The following is a 16174-nucleotide window of genomic DNA, read 5'->3' on the forward strand; positions in this document are numbered from 1 at the left end:
ACGATGCTGCGGAAATTTTCATATTCCTGGCAAGCTTGGTGGTGTGCTGTCTGAAGCAGAGTCATTTCTACGTGCGCAGGGGCGATATTTGACCGGTCATGAAATTTTTAGGCTTATCAGTTGCTCAAACGTCCTTCTTGTTAAGTGAAAAACAGCAAAACACGTTCCGCGGGATTACTCACCATTTGGCTTAGCGTCAATCAGGTTATCTTATCTTAAAAAATTCGAACTTTTTGTTGTTTCAATTTTCCCGAACCCAACCAAGGCTCTGCGATAAATTTTATTCATGCGAAACGGAGTTTATGTCGCATAGGCTAATCCTTTTTGTTTACTCGTTTTGGTTTTATTCAGTTTTATTCGGTTCAGAACATTACCTACAACGCCATGTAATGTATATATTCATTTCGACGAAGCAAATATTGACCAACAGTAACTGCTGACATTCTTTTATTCGAAACTTGCTGTTTAAAATTTCTTGGCTCTAAAAACCGCAAAAGCTTGTCTTCATGGAGAGAGCCTACCGGCCCTTACCTCTCAAGCATGTAATCAGTGGACGCTCACTGCGCCTGACATTTATTTCTAATCTGTTTGTGAAAGACGGAAAACATCACAGAACACGGAACACGTATTGTGTGGTTCGGACCCATTACGATAAGTCACGTACGGGAAGAGATATTGACCAAAGCTGACCCGAACTTTTACGTGCATTGTGTATAATAGCAAATATTTACGGCTGGTTCCGCATAGTTCAGTGCTCCTCTTGTTATTGCTCTGTCTCATTTCTCTAAACTTCGGAGCAGTAATCTCTCGCATTCACAGTATATGACTTGTGCTCAAACCAAGAAACATCTTTCTGCCAGTTAGTGAAAGTAGGAACTAGTGCTAGATAAATTGGTTTGCCCGCGTTTGTAGCGAACGCTTCAACGTTTATACTTTTTTTCCTTTACAGTGGCTCCCACGGAAGTTTCTGTTTGGAGCTGGCCTTCTGACAAGCCCGACACATCTAGTCGGATTATTCTTGGCGCAGCAGCTACTCTTTCTCCATCGTTGACCCATCCTTCGACTTTCCTGTTGGTTGGGTCAGCAGCGCAGGCAGAAGCCGAGAGCGTTGACAATCAGGCCATCTTTAACGCAGCAGATATGAAAGATGATTTTATGACGCGCTTCTACGCACCTCACAGCTTTCAGTGCGAGGCCACGGGCAGCCGACCACGCGCAAACGTCACGTGGTTCCTGGACGGACGGCCATTGGACGGGCGCTTCAGTCACACTCGCTTCGAGGAAAACGTCACGGCAAGCTTGCTTCTCCTACCGGCTTCAGAGCAAAGGGGGAAGCTACTCGAGTGCCGGGCCACCAACAACAACATGCCGGCCGATCGCGCTGCGCTTAGTCGCTACCTGCCTCTCGACGACTGGAGTACGTACTGATGGATTTTAGTAGTAGCGCAGGCTTCGTAATACCCCTATCGCTGAGTATTTTCTGGCTAATTACAGTGAAGGGAAATATTTATTAATAGCTACTTCTTACCCTCGGGGTAAAAACATATTTCCTCCGGCTGCGTACAGTGGTCGTAGAAATACTTAGAGGACAGAAGCTGGAGGGCATAGGTGTACCGAAATGAATTCAAGCACAATTGCCAACATTTAAAACGGGATAAAGGTGTTGAAGCCTGAATTTGACTTTTCATGGGACCATTTTATGTTAGTGTTCCCACAAACGCCAACATTCAAAACATATGCAAACTACGGACCGGGAACTTTCCGTCATACCTTCTGAATAATCAGTGCTATTAAATTGGACATAACTAATAGTTAACTCGTTTGTTGAATGCAGGTGAGTGAGGAACAGCAATTATTTAGTTCTCATCGTCGTAACAACAGATATCAGCTAATGGTACAAGACATGCTTGACGCAAAGTAAATCAAAGTACATTAGTAGCTCCGGCCATACTTGCAGTGATCGGGGTGTTCACGGTGGAGATGTCCCTTTTATTTAAAAAAATTGCCATAAAGATAGAATAAGTTGCTGAAAATGTGCCTTTATTGTATTGAATTTATTCCAGAACATAATTTTGAATTTAGGCGCCACCATTATGTGACATTTCGTGTGAAATTGCAGGTAATTACTAATTTCTATAGGCCATTACATTTACTCTAAAATCTTTGTGTACTCACTGGATTGCTTACTGGCTTACTGTTAGGTGCGCGGCTGTTCAGTCGGAACGAAAAATTGGTCATAAAAGTCCTACAGGCAGGTTTTTGGTCAAATTGCAACTGAGGAGGAGGAATAAACTTTTATTGAGGCCCAATCCGACTCCGTGCGTGGAGGCAGACCAGTGGGGAGACTCCTTAGTCCAGGAGTCCCTGGCTCTGGCTGGCAGTCCGGGCCCGTCTCACCAGGTTAAGCTGGGAGCCGGCTTCAGAGCTGGACAGCTGCGCCGCCCACTGTGAAGGGGCGGGGTGGGGATTGGGAGGGAGGTCGGGTGTGTGGGAGCATTCCCGTACGATGTGATACAGTGTACCCCTTTCGGGGCAAAACTTGCACTGTGGTGAGTGAGAGGTGGGGAAAATCAAATGCCAAAGTGTATTGTGAGGGAAGGTCCGGGTTTGAAGTTGACGGAGAGTGATTTCATCAGCTTTTGTTAGAGACAGGTGAGGTGGAGGGAAGGTGCGACGAGAGAGCTTGTAGTGTGTGAGAATGTCATTGTAGGTGAGTAGGGGGTGGGCATCCAGGGTGGTAGGAGGGGGGTCGGTGGCAATGGCCCGGTGTACCACCTCTCGGGCCGCGTCGTGCGCCGCTTCATTGCCGGCCAACCCACAATGGCCAGGGGTCCATAAAATGTGGCACTCCTCGGGGAGGTAAGTGGAGTGTTCAATGATGCGTAGAGCGGTGCGAGGGAGTAGACCTTTTTGAAGATGTCGGCAGGCTTCCTGCGAGTCCGTGATTACTGTAACGTAGTCGCGACGAGTGGAGGTAAGGGACAGCGCAATGGCTATCTCTTCCGCTTCAGTTTGTGTTGAGGCTCGCGTGGAGGCAGTGGCGACGGTACGTTTTTGACTATCTACAGTCGCGACGGCGTAAGTCGATCTGTTGGGGTATGGGGATGCATCGACGTAAAGCGTGTCCGGCAGATGCTGGTAGTGGGTGCGGATGTAGTTGGTTCGCGCGGTGCGACGACCATCGTGGATGCCTGGGTGCATGTTCCGGGGTAGCGGGGCGACTTTAATGCGAGCGCGTAGTAGGGGGGGAAGACGTGCCAGGCTGAAATAATTTACGAAATAGAACCATCGTATTAAAGAAGAGACTAGCGTTTTATTTTTGCAGCTGTTGCTGAATGGCTGTTCCCAACAGCATAGCTATTAGACTTAACACTGGTCGGCAAGCTGGCCTCTATGTAACTGAAAGGGAAATCTTATTTACTTTGTCTAACTCTCTATTCTTAATGCCTTTTATGGAAACAACTTTTATTGCCAAGAATTTGAAGAAAGAATTGTTTGACATAAGTAAATTTTTACTTTTAAAAACGCAATTAAAGACGTTGAAATTCCCATGAACATTTTTATTTGCGTTTTCTGCGAGGGCTGCTTTCACGTTGCTTCTGCAGTACAAGTTCAGGTCCCCCCGCCCCCGTTCCAGTTTAGTACACTCTTCTAACTGTACGCAAATTTCAAGCGTTTTTTTTTTCGCCAAGCGCACGCCGGGTACGGACATGCCGTGTCGTCATCAAAGTTTTTTTTATTTGGCTCTCCCTTTTCGGTCTGAAATAATCGCCATTTGAATACCTTGAAGCATCTATTTAAGTCTTTCACGTTGTTTGGCACAAAATCCACGTTCAGAGCGAATTCGCTGTATAGGCTTTGTTGTCCGTGTTTTTTTTTTTTTCCTTTTTTCGTTCAGCTTCTTTGTATGTGCTCTAAACCTCTTTAAAATTTTCTCCTTTCTCCTTCATTGCGTCTTACCTTAGTTTTTTTTGTGTACAAGGGTCTAGCCATTGAAATGTGTCGCACAAAGCCCTATGGGACACAAATTCACTAGTTGTCTAGTTCTTCAAGGCACTTCGGCAATGTCGAAATAGAGCAATCGAATAGATACGGGCTTCATACCGTGAGGGATGCACGTTCGAGTCGGGCCACGAAAAACATTTTTTTCTTTCACTTCGCCGTTTTCGTGTTACAGACGCCATTAGTGAGAACATTAAAACTTTGCTTTAAAATGCGCGTGGTCAAGCAATTACGATCTCACGTGGAATCGGCCTATGACACTGTGTGTCGATCTTGTCATTGCACTCTCCGTGTGAAAGAAGACTCCAGCAGAAGTGTATTTACCAACAGAGTCAGCGGCAGACAAAAATGCTTCCGCATGTCTTATGCTATACATGCCCTTTCATTACGCAACCAATGTTAAGACCTCCTGCAATATTTTAGTCCTTTTAATGTTGTCTGACGAATTTTAAGCGTTTTTTGCAGTTTCCCGCATAGCAAACGTGTTTTAGTATCTCGTTTCAGGAAACTTTGAAATCTTTTGTCCGGCAAACTTTTCTTTCTCCTAGGCGAGCCAGAAGTGGACCTAAAACTGGGCGAGGGTCTCAACCCCAGCCACATCGTCGAAGGTGCCGACGTCTACATGGAGTGTTCCGTGATGACCGCCTCCAGGGTGACGGACGTGACCTGGCATCACGACGGGCGTCATGTCACGGCGGCGCCGGCCGAAGGCATTCTGGTTACGTTGCGCTACCTGGTGATCCGTGGTGTCGCGCCCGTTCATGCGGGGCGCTACACGTGTCGAGTCACCGGCGCAGACGGCAAGAACACCGAGAGCACCCCGTTCGACCTCAGTGTTAAGTGTGAGTACCGGCTTGGCACTCAGTCACTTTTTGGTTGACAACGTAGCTTGACTTTTGATGAAATGTCACTGCCTTTCAGCACGACCAAGGTGGAGGGGCGCACAAGTCAGTTACAAAAGCTTTCACAGTGTGAGCGAATAATCGTTGGGAAATTTACGAGACATTACGTATACGAGTGCTCTAATCAAACTAGATATTTTGTTCCCTATTGTGGAGATTTCTCCCTCCTTGTTCACAGCTGTGCTCTTCCTCTTCTGAGTGCAACGAAAACACCCGCGTGTCGAGATTTTAGCGCACGTTTAATATCCCCTCGTGCTCACCACAATTATTCTGGAGCCTTCACCCCAGCGCGCTTAATAACCCAGGTGTACCCTCATCCGGCCGTAAACCACCAAAATCTGAAAAACATCTCTGAGTGAGCTTGGTGCTACGGGGTCCGTGAACACTTTGCGAAGAATAATGCTTTTTAATTATCGGAGTAACACTTAGTAACGGGATTCCTGGATAAGGGAACAAACGCGGGTAGATGATATCATAGTTCAAATAAACTGAAAAAAAAATGTACTTGGCCTGGTCATGTAGTGAGACGAAACGACAACCGGTGGACAATTAGGGTAACAGAGTGGATACCGAGAGACGGGTTTAGGAGAAGGCATAGAGTTTCTTACAATATAACTAGAGGGGAAACTGGCGCTGCGATCGTACGCCTCAATGGGCGTGATTGGTAGTTCTGGATTCAGATTGGCGCTCGATGGCTCTTGGAACTTGCTATGGATTGCAGGCAGTTTCGTTTTCGTTTTGGATTTACATGAACGTATTTGCCTACGCGGGGTGTTGGGAGGAGCGATCAAAAATACGTTTCTCCTTGAACTGCATGCCTCGCGTGCACTGACGCCGCCCTGAATGGAATTGCGAATTGGGTGGGTTATCAATTCATTGTCGCTCAGCGAGCACGAAAACACAAATGACGGCGCTTTGTGCGGTGAAGTTGTCTGCGAATTAGAAGTTGCGGCGCTGCTCATTCGGCAGAGCAATGTATTGTCAAAGCTGACAACGGTTGCGAATCGCTTGGAACAGCCACACTTTTCGTGCGAACGCTGGCTCCTACGGCGTAGAGCAGCAGCACCGGTGGCTGATAGGAACGCAGCTTGATGAATGTCACTATATAACTTCTCCAAAGGTAATCGGTTTCTTTTTCTTATGAGCACAAAACTTTTCTTACTATCACAAACCACCAGCGCCGAAACTTTTGCAAGTAGTTTTTAAAGAAGTCCGCGTCGTGCTGTAGTTAGCAGAAAATGGCAAACCTGCTCCACAAACCTCCTCGACTCCGCGTCGGCTTTTTATTTAAACGCGCCGTTTTATTTCGCACAAAAACAATTTTTCGTCACTAACTTTCTCGTTCGCCATGTAATTTGTAAACGGAGAACGAGGCAATGAGAGTTTTTTTATCAAAAAACGTAATTTGCGCAGCCAGAGGCCTGTTTTGATCCTACGCAATCCGGTTCCAAAACTACCCATCATTCCCATTGAAGCGTAAGCGCCGCTGCCATGTTCGCGTTGACACTAGCGCCAGTTTCCCCTCTAGGTATTTGTATGAAACTCTATGGAAGAAGGGGGAAGCCATTGCCTGATGGAGGGATGAAATAAGAAACTTCTGGGACAAATAGTGGGCTCGAGCCGCGCAGGACAGGATTGGTTGGAGGTCGGTGGGAGAGGCATTCGTCCTGCAGTGGACGTAAATAGGCTGATGATGATGATCTTGACGATGTATGCGTGACTTTACTTGTGTAAACGTGTAAGCGTTAGTGTGACGTGGGCAGGGTGGATATACTTACAAACTGTACAAGGCAAGCCAATTGCGGATATATCCAACAAAGCGGTGGAAGCTTGCTGAATCCGGGAAGCTGCAAATGCGGCTTCCGGGATCCAAGAACAGCGCGCTTCAAAGTACGACCGAGCGACATTTCGTTACCAGATGTGTGAAAGCTCGGCGCGTCTTGTACGCACCAAACGCCATCTGCTTGATCCCGTGGAATACTCCTATTCTTTCCAACAACTCTTTGGTAGCGTACAGGTAGAATCGCGGGTTGTGACCGGAACGCCATGGGTGTGAGCTCCAGCAAAACTATTTTTTTTCTTATACCCGTGTTGTTATGCTAGTACTAAATGTTCCGTTAGCTTCATTCTATCCATTATTTTAAAAAATAATGGTGAATTGATATCTTTTAGGGGGGTAGGTACAGGGGGTAATAATTACGCGTTTAATTAACGTTCTGCTTCCAATGTTTAACAATAAAACCTGAGGGTGTGATGGGCTTGTACCTGTCTCAGAAAGGAATAGCGTTGCTGCTGCACCTTCTTTTTTGGCTAGGATGTAACTTGGCCACGGAGGGGGTAGCGGATGTGTAGTATGGGACGTTGCAGCCAGTGGTCGCCTTATAAAGCGGCAAATTCTATCTCCGAGGCCTGCAAAAGGGTCTTGAGGAGTCGTAGAAGGCAATGTGTAGGCCGGCCCTGGTGCGGAAGTAGACCTACGCTATAGAACTCGTGCTATGCAGCTATTAAAGGAAAAATTTGCCATAAGGGTGAGTATGTTCATGTCTAAAGCATGTGAATCGACATGGCTAGTAAGCTTGAGAGAGGGGCAACCTTTGAGCGTCCTCCTCCTCCTCCTTTCAGTGGTTATGGCTTGGTTTCTGGCAGCGGAGTGGCGCGTACTCGGGGAAGAGGGGTTGGACGTAGCGCATTAACCAACTATTACCCGCGGTGTCGTTGAAGGGTTGCCCGAATGAAGAACCGGTAACATGACCCTCGGTGCAAAAGCATCGACCGGTACAGATGACTGAACGAGCTCAGGGGCAAGCTGGGTCACCCAAGTGGTTAGACTTCAGGCGGGAGACGTGCGCATGTCGGGACGTTCGATGCGAGGATTACGGCGAAGGCGTGAACGAAACAATTTCATAGGTCACGGGAGTAGCCCTGGAGTAGGCCAGGGATGCCTGATACTAGCTTTTCGAACAGCCAAGCGTGACTTGAAGGGCTCCGCAGGAGGACTAAGGTAATACCTGAAAACTACAGCGTGCGCTGATGCTAGTCACACAACCACTTCTTGATTGCGTATGAGTTTGATATCCTGGGGCGGACAGGATTTCGTTTGTGAGCCAGGTTGCAGTTATGCACAATAAGAAGCACAAAGGCGATGTCTTTGCTATTTGACGTTGTTATAGACCGCTCCAACGAGGGCCGCGCCATCTTGCGTGCGCAGCTCCCTCTGGTAGCTGGCCCATTCTCTGCCTTTGGGTGCAAGCGGCGGCTCGGCGAATTTTTAGTTGTAGCGCGTTGTCCGTTCTTTGCCGAAATATACTTTAAAATGGAAAGTTATTGCATAGGACCAGTTTGAGCGATCTGGCTTAAATTGGCGGCTTTTTGTGTGGAGCTGAAATTCGCCTCGAGGTAGCGTGGTCCACGGTGGGTGAACGATGCCGTGTCGAACATATGTTAGCGATAGTTCGTCACAAGTTTTTTTTTGTTTGCGTGTGTGTGCCCGGGATCGCGTATAGCGGGTAGTTTGATCGCTTTGCAGCAAAAAATGATGCTTGTTCAATCGATCTAACCGTCATACGCTCGGCGCCCATTGGCAACAAGCAGAAGCGCGTATCAGTGTAACAAACGTCTGGCTTCATATCCCTGCAGGGTTTAATACAGGTAGTTTTGGGCGGACTTAATAGGTATTTGGCATATGACAAAGTTTGTATTAAATCTTATCGATATATCAACACTTCACCCTCAGCCATCAGTGCCGCCAGCTATAAACAAAACGTCCTCTCTCTATAATTTCAAGCTGCTCTACAGCACAAATTAGCCGTGAAACTGATGTACGACATAAATAAAATGAACAACACGGCTCCTGGAGAGCGTCATATGAGGACTTATTTAGCGTCCGCCTTTGGGCAAGCCGACAAGCGTTCGCTTTTGCTTTGCATTTATTTAGGTTTGATGATGCCGACAAAGAGACATCACATTTGGGTAATAGGCTGAACTCTTGGCTGCAGTAAGTGAGTGAACCACTTTATTTTGTCCGAGTCGGAGACCGGGGAAGAAGGGAGGTGGAATCCCCTTCAGTAACCCCCCCTCTCACTCCTTCCCCTCAGATTGGCTGGGAAAAGGGACAACCTCGGGAGGCAGTCGTCAGTGTGAACACCGCCAAGCCCAGCCCTCGTAATACTTGGAGCTGGGTATGCCGCAATGTGACCGCAGTAACGCTAGAGATGGAACTAATACCATCTGCGACGCAGGCAAGTTTCGGTGATCCCTTTTAGTTTGGAAAGAAGGCAGAACAATTTTCTGCCACTGCTCCAAAGTAGGTGTGTACAGAAAGAGGTCAGCAGAACAAAATTGCCAAAAAATTTTGTGTGCTTTAAATTGCGCAACTCACAAGCTGCTAGTCTGGCTCAATTAATAGCCACATTTATTTAAAATAATGCGTAAATTAGTGGTAAACCCGCACGCGCGATGCCTACGAAGCGTAGTCAAGGCAAAGGAGCAGCCGTGCAAGGCCCCCCGTGATCGGCGCGCACACTCCAGAGAGGGGGAAAGGCGGCCCGCGCACCGCGACCGCTGAGTGCGAAAGTACGTTTCCCCCTCGCCCGATGGAACGGTCCACAGTGCCGGAGCGCTAACGTAGCACAATTATGAAGAACTGCGAGGTGGGCGTGTTGGCAAATAATCATGATGGGTACAGCGCAGGGAACAGGGTAAAGTACACGATGTGATGACGGTGGCTTTCATTGTATGTATACATGTAAGTGCGTTGACGATTAAACTTTTGAGTTGCTAGTTGCGCTCCGTCCTGTGTTCTTCTTGTCCAAGTTTTGTTTGCGCTTTACTTATCAGACCACAATTACGTTTGGTTGTACCCTGCAGATCCCCCCAGGTGCGATTTGGACGGCTACCAGACATTGCACGTGACAACTGGACAAGCCGCGAACGTCACCTGCGGCGTCAGCGCCGAGCCCAGTGATAGCTTGCGCTATTTCTGGCTGTTCTCCAACGACACCGACGGCACAACGGACAACAAGAAGGAGCGCAGGGGCGTGACGAGCAAGCCAGCAGTGAGACCGCAGGAGACGGATACCAGCCGCCTGGAGATCATCGCCCAAACGTCACTGTTCGACGCGGTCCTCGCCTGCTGGGCTGAAAATGCCGTGGGAAGACAGCGCAAGCCATGCCGTTTCAAGTTCTCCAATACCCGTAAGGGATGGTTTTTGTGCTACGCTGCATGTATATATTATTTGACACTATTATAGCGGCTCTAATAAAGCATGATTCAGACTGTGTCGCTAGTGCATTTGCCAGGAGCCTATCTGCCCAATGCAACGCCTATAAAAAAATCTAAAAACGACAAAGTCACGAAAGGGTGCTGAGAATAAGGCAGAAATAGGGAGACTATAAATGTTCTGTACTATCTGTAATGTATATACTGTAGTAAGCAGTGTATAGAAATGGCCTCACCAGGCTTAGATCTTTTCGAAAGTCGTTCCACAGCCTGGTTAGAGGGAGAAGATGGGGTAAATGGCAAAGAGAAGGAAGGCGCCGACTACTGCATGAAAGCTTACCTCGAAGTTTGTTGGATTAGTACTTAGACGTCCGCACATCTGCGGGACAGCTCAGTCTTTTCAAGGGCGACTGTCTTCCTTGGGCTTCTAGGTGTCTGTATACTTGAGTGGTTAGTCGCCCAGTCGTGGGTTACCACCGACTTCGGATTGGGGGGTGGGTGAGAGGATAAATAGTGCAGTAGGGGAAGTGGGATGGAGAGGGATACAGGGATAAAAGGTTGCGGGAAAGACTAGCGGGAGGGGAGTGACGAGGGGAACATTCTGGAGGGAATCCTTGATTGGAGGAGAAAGGTTGTCATTATATCCGGGGATTGGGAGAGGGGGAGGAAGAATTGGCTATGTTGGAGCGAACGAAAGGAGTAGGGGGAAAAGGACTGTTTCAGGAGTTCGCGAAGGGAAGGCAGAGTGGGAGACCGAGAAAAGGGAAGAGAGGAGGGAGGAGATGATGATGAGTAAACTTTATTTGTCTGAGTCGAGGTGCCGATATTAGGCAACCTGCCCTGTGGGAAGCTTGTCCATGGCGGGATGTCCTGGGTCGTGCTAGCCATCTCCGCCCTCTCCCCCAATCGTCGCCGGTCTGAGAGGTCGGATCCAGTTAGCAGCTCCACCCAGCGCTCAAAGGTAGGGTTGCGATTAAGGTTAAGAGTTGAGGATTGCTGGCTCCCATACCGAGTGGTACAGGGTGCCTGGTTGGTGGCAGAATTTGCATGTTGAGGAGAATAGGGTGATTATATGGCATGTAAAAGGGTGTTGTGTGGGTGGGAGTTCATTTGTAATCGTCGGAAGGTGGCAGCATCGTCTCGGAAGAGGTGTGGTATGGACTATGGCAATTGGGGAGGAGATAAAGAAATGTAGCGGAAAGGGTCAAGGAGAAGAAAAGTGGGACGGTAATGGCGAAAAACCCTGGAGGAGAAGGAGCTGGTGTATATAAAATAGAAGGGGAAGAGTAGCAGGAGAGGAAAAATTGAAGCTGTTCCACTTAACGTGATAGCTGTCGGAAGTGCAGAGCAGTGATTCGCCGGAGGGGCTGTGGGGCCGTTGTCCGCTTATTGCTACCACCACTCACGCTCTTCCCCTTCTTGTATCACTCCTCTCTTGAAGAACAGAACAGAGGTTTTGTCCAATGCAATCCAAATTTCCCACCTTCGCAGTGTTTGCGCGCTCTCCATTTGAAACAAGACGAGCGGGAGTTTTGTTCTTTCTCTGCTTGCTTTCATATCGCACGTGCTGAAGCCTTACTGCGCAGTTTTGAACGCGTCGTCATTTGTCTTCCGCGGCCTTTGTTTTCGCTTAATATCGTACAAACCCAACCCAACAAGCTTTCCTAACTAAATGGACGCGAGGAATGCCGGATAGTTACACATATTTTGGCTCAAATGTACCTGCAGTTTTTTTTGCGCTAAATAATGGGGACATGTATGGCAAGTGCCAGCGATTCAGAAGTTTCGAGGGGTTATGGCTATATACACCACTTGTTCAAGAAAGCTGTTACCTCATGGCGGGAAGGCTGAATCAAGGGACAAGCGGTTACCTTTCGAAGCGTCTTTTTGGGTGCGTGACGCCGTGTGGCCCTGTTTGGGTGCGGGATGCCGCTTGATACCGTGGTAACGGACCGTGACAACGGACGAGCTACGACGATAAGGCGGGCCCCTAAAGTGCTCTGCAATTTTAAGGAAATACGATGGGTGATAGCGAGGCATAATGTTTCATCCTAACATATGCTGTCTGGCGCCACTGTCTAGGGGAGCCCCGCTTCAGCCAGCGTTCTGTCATTTACCGGGCAGGCACGTTCCACTTGTCCTTCGCATGGATCATTAACCGGCTGAAAAGTTGGCTCTGGCTGCAAAAAAACCACAATATTACGGCACAAGGTTCATCAAATTTGTTTTGTCATTATAAAATTGAAACTCCAAAAAGATTAATTTGTCAGTAATTATTTAGCAGCTTCATGTACAATGGACAAGAAAAAAATGTTACCCGTTCTTGTTGATTTTGGCTTCCAGAAAAAAAAAGAAGCCTTATGGCTAGCTAAGCCAAGTAGGCGAGGAACGTCGCTAGCGGCAATGGTGCCGCCCACGGCGGCCCGTGACTGCAGCGACAGATTTCCCTCTAGTATATATTAGTATGAAACTCTACGTAGGGAGGGGAGTGGTATGAGGACGAGGGTATGAACACAGAGGTGAGGTGCAATGGAAAAGAGTAGCAGTGCGGGGAGGAGGAACAACAGCATTCAGGAATAGAACGAATGGGAAAAGGAGTAGAGGATGACGAGAAGAGAATAAGAGACACGGTGGCATAGCCGGGGTGGGGGGGAATATGGAAGTACGGAGAAGAGTATAGGTGGAGAGGAGGAGGATTGGGCTAAAGGAGGTTGCTTGCGGACTAAGCGCTTTGTGGGGAAGTATTCACAAAATGATGGGGTATGCGTGGTCTGCGGAAAAGAAACAGAAACTATGCGACACATAGTGTTAGAATGCGAGGGTATTCAACCAAATCTACATGAGGGAAACGTACGGCTGCCGCAAGCCCGATGATTTAAGGGTAGCACAGAGGGAGTTAACACCAAGGCTGTCGAGGCGATGAAAAGAAGATCAGAATGCTGGTGGACGAAAAGCAGAGAGGGGAATATTGCTTAGGACAGTTACCACATGTAACATAAAAAAAGTATTTAGTGCCTAATAAGTTTTTTGTGCCTGCCCTAAGCAGAGCTAGTATTAAAGCAAGAGTATAAAACATATTTATATTAGTCCTTTTTGGTAAGATGACGCCTCATCACCCCGCTACACAGGGGAAACCAATAGCAATCATCATCATCAACGAAAGGCAGCAGTAAGAGAAAGATGGAAAGTGGGAGCCAAATACAGGAGAGACCACGACCGGGAACGGCTTTAGATGTGTGTGGAGGAAAAGGGCAAGTGTAGGAGGAGGGCACTGGAAGAAAGGGGAAGAGAGGATGAGGAGGAGAATGTAGGTTTGCGCAAAACGTCACAAATGCGCAACGGCACACTTAAGAGACTCAGGAAAAAGATCTCCAGCCCACCAACGACATCCCTTCTTACGATGTCGCAGGTGAGGGCTCCCCTGCCAGTGGCCTGCGCTGTTCCGTAGGAAACTACACGGACAGCTCGTTTTCGCTCACCTGCGCCGCGTCGACAAGCGGGGACCTTCTTTCAGCCCCACTCAAAGCGCGCGGCCAACGAAGACTACGTGTCGAGGTTTTCGATTCCGCAGGACAACGGAACATGTCCGAGAGGAGCTTCTGGAGCCGGGATATGGGCCCCGTGTTTGTCACCCGGCTCAGGCCCGCCACCGACTACCTGGTCGTGGTGCGAATGCCACCTGACTTGAGCTTCAGAACGTACGTCCGGACGCTGAGTCCTGCCCAAACCGTGAAAGATCGTGGTGGTGAGCCTATCTTATGCACTCTCTTTGCAGTGGTCAACACTCCTCTCACTAACAAAGCGTTTGGCAATTCTGTGAATCTGCTTGGTGCAAGTCAGGGTGCGAGCAGATAAGACAGAACAGCGGGAAGGGGATAGGAGAACAGAAGCTTTTTAAACAAAACGACAACGAACAAGCGCTGACTGTCATCTTCTGTTCTCCCACCCACATTGGGCCGTTTTGCGCAACATTTGCTTGAATAGCTTAAGTCTCGCATTGCCGAATATATTTAGCAGTATATTACCCTTTATAGTATACTGGCGGAACGATTGAGTTTGCGCGATACAGCAAATGATCATTCTTTTTAATTCTATTCCCGTCATTCCATCAGCGGTAAACCGCATACGAAAAAAATATACCGAGCGATTCTCCCAATGCATTCGGCGAATGAATGCTGAAATGGATGTATTTTAAATGTTGCTCTTGCGAAACCACCGCAGCTGCACGGCAAAAATTACAAACATGTCAAAGTTGTGCGTTCTTTGCAGGCTTCAAGAGGTCTTCGCCGCAAGGCCATTGGTCTCTGACTCTAAGCGTGGCTGTGCTGGGGTGTTGCGTTGCGGCTCTAATCGTGACTGTCCTGAGCCTCTACATCGTGCACGCATTCAAAAGACGACGAAGGAAGAAGCCGCAGTCTGTGAACGGAATCTCTGCCAATGCCATTTCCGTGGACGTGGAGACAGCGGCAGACATTCGAGACCACAAGATTTGCGCAGGCGTGTGCGACAAGTGTTGAAAAGGACAATAACTTGCGCGATAAAAAAAAAAAAAAACTTGCTCAACTTTCAGACACAAACGTCCAGCTTCACTTTAAAGGGACCCTGCAACACTTCTTTCAACTTTTTTTCGAAATTCCAAATGCTTGCAGTACGCGGTCAAATACCACATAGAGTACTTAAATTAGTAGGCCGCAAGATACATCAATCAAAAATCACTGCGTTATGTCTATGAGATAACTTCGAAACTTACGCAAAAGCTGTTTCTCTCTTTCCCGGAGGGGGCTCTTCGACCACTAGAATTACGCCATTACAGCGGTGTAGCCGCTATTGGCCGCCTTCGCTTCAGTTGCAGAAATGAACGCATTTCATAGCCGCTTTAGAAAGAACGCCACAAAAACAAAGCACAAACAAAACGCGTATCTGCTGTGACGAGCAAATCACGCCGCGCCGCTCCGTGCCGGCGATAACTACAGCTTTCGCAGTGCTTCTAGGCGTCAAGAAAAGTGTCAGCATTTATCGCAAATGTTGCAGAGTCCTTTTAACAAACTTAGAGGGACCACGAACTCGGAGCCACCGAGCATTTCGTGTGCACACAATAGTGTGCGATGCATTTCACGCTAATTAGAATATTTTGCAAAGTATTTGTATTTCTGAATAGGGGGAAGGGAGGGGACTAAGATGAGGGTACATTAATATTTCTGTGCACAGTCAACATCCTCATAGGTCTAACTTAACCTTTATCTTTCCAGTAGGCCGCACATCATAGTTAAAGGGTAGCTGCGGCGCGTAAGAATAAAATTTGAAAACGTATTTGCATATTGTTTACTAGAATATGGTGCCTACAGTACAGAAAGTTGAAAAACAAATTTTCGCTGCAACCTTGATACTGAAAGCATGCAAGCTCAACAAGTTACCCGAACTCGGGTCAGTCTGTGCTGGACACCTTATCTACGAGGTTGTTTCAGGCGGGGATAAAGGGAAATTAGGACGATGCATGCGTTCTGAGATCGCGTTCACATGATGTCCCTCAAGCCTTACAACACCAGATTTGAACGTTTCATTGCTTGTACAACCGCTGAATTTTTGCATCGGGTCGATACACTGTTAGAGAGAGCTGATGACGTGAATCATACCTTTTGATGGAAATAAAATGTGCCGATAGCCTACAGCGCACTTTGTATCGGTGTAATTCTGGTATTTCTGGTAATTCTGATAGCAGGAAAGAAGTTACGGCTAGAGTAGAGGACCTAAGACCCATTCATTTGATATTGTGCATGGGAAACCTTGTGGAGCACGTTGTACACAGAAGACTTAATGAGTATTTTATTTATTTATTTACAAAATACTGCAGGCCTTTTTGAGGCCCAAGCAGGAGTGGGGTACAGATACAATATTCTGATACACATTAACATTGCACGCAAAAAGTAAAGAATAACTAATAAAAGCAGCGCAAGGGGAAAAAGCAAGTGTATAGTAAATCCGAGGTTTGGCAACAAGGCATGCATGAAAAACATGAAGAACTGGAAAAAAAGAAGACCATTTACAACGCCAT

At 47.6% G+C, this 16174-nt stretch overlaps 1 protein-coding gene across 1 annotated transcript in view; it reads left to right on the top strand.

Annotated features, from left to right (window-relative positions):
* Nucleotides 1-15773, top strand: part of LOC144157956 (basement membrane-specific heparan sulfate proteoglycan core protein-like) — a 32789-nt gene extending 17016 nt beyond the window's left edge. The window contains exons 4-8 of the mRNA XM_077688662.1: nt 950-1417; nt 4551-4844; nt 9771-10097; nt 13532-13867; nt 14392-15773. Of these exons, the coding sequence (XP_077544788.1) occupies nt 950-1417; nt 4551-4844; nt 9771-10097; nt 13532-13867; nt 14392-14639 (1673 nt within the window). The 3' untranslated portion in view covers nt 14640-15773. The remainder of the gene's footprint in view (nt 1-949; nt 1418-4550; nt 4845-9770; nt 10098-13531; nt 13868-14391) is intronic.
* The last annotated feature ends 401 nt before the right edge of the window (nt 15774-16174 follow it).

Source organism: Haemaphysalis longicornis, unplaced genomic scaffold (assembly GCF_048455015.1).
Source record: "Haemaphysalis longicornis isolate Haplotype H1 unplaced genomic scaffold, Haemaphysalis longicornis Haplotype H1 scaffold_10, whole genome shotgun sequence".
NCBI lineage: Eukaryota > Metazoa > Arthropoda > Arachnida > Ixodida > Ixodidae > Haemaphysalis > Haemaphysalis longicornis.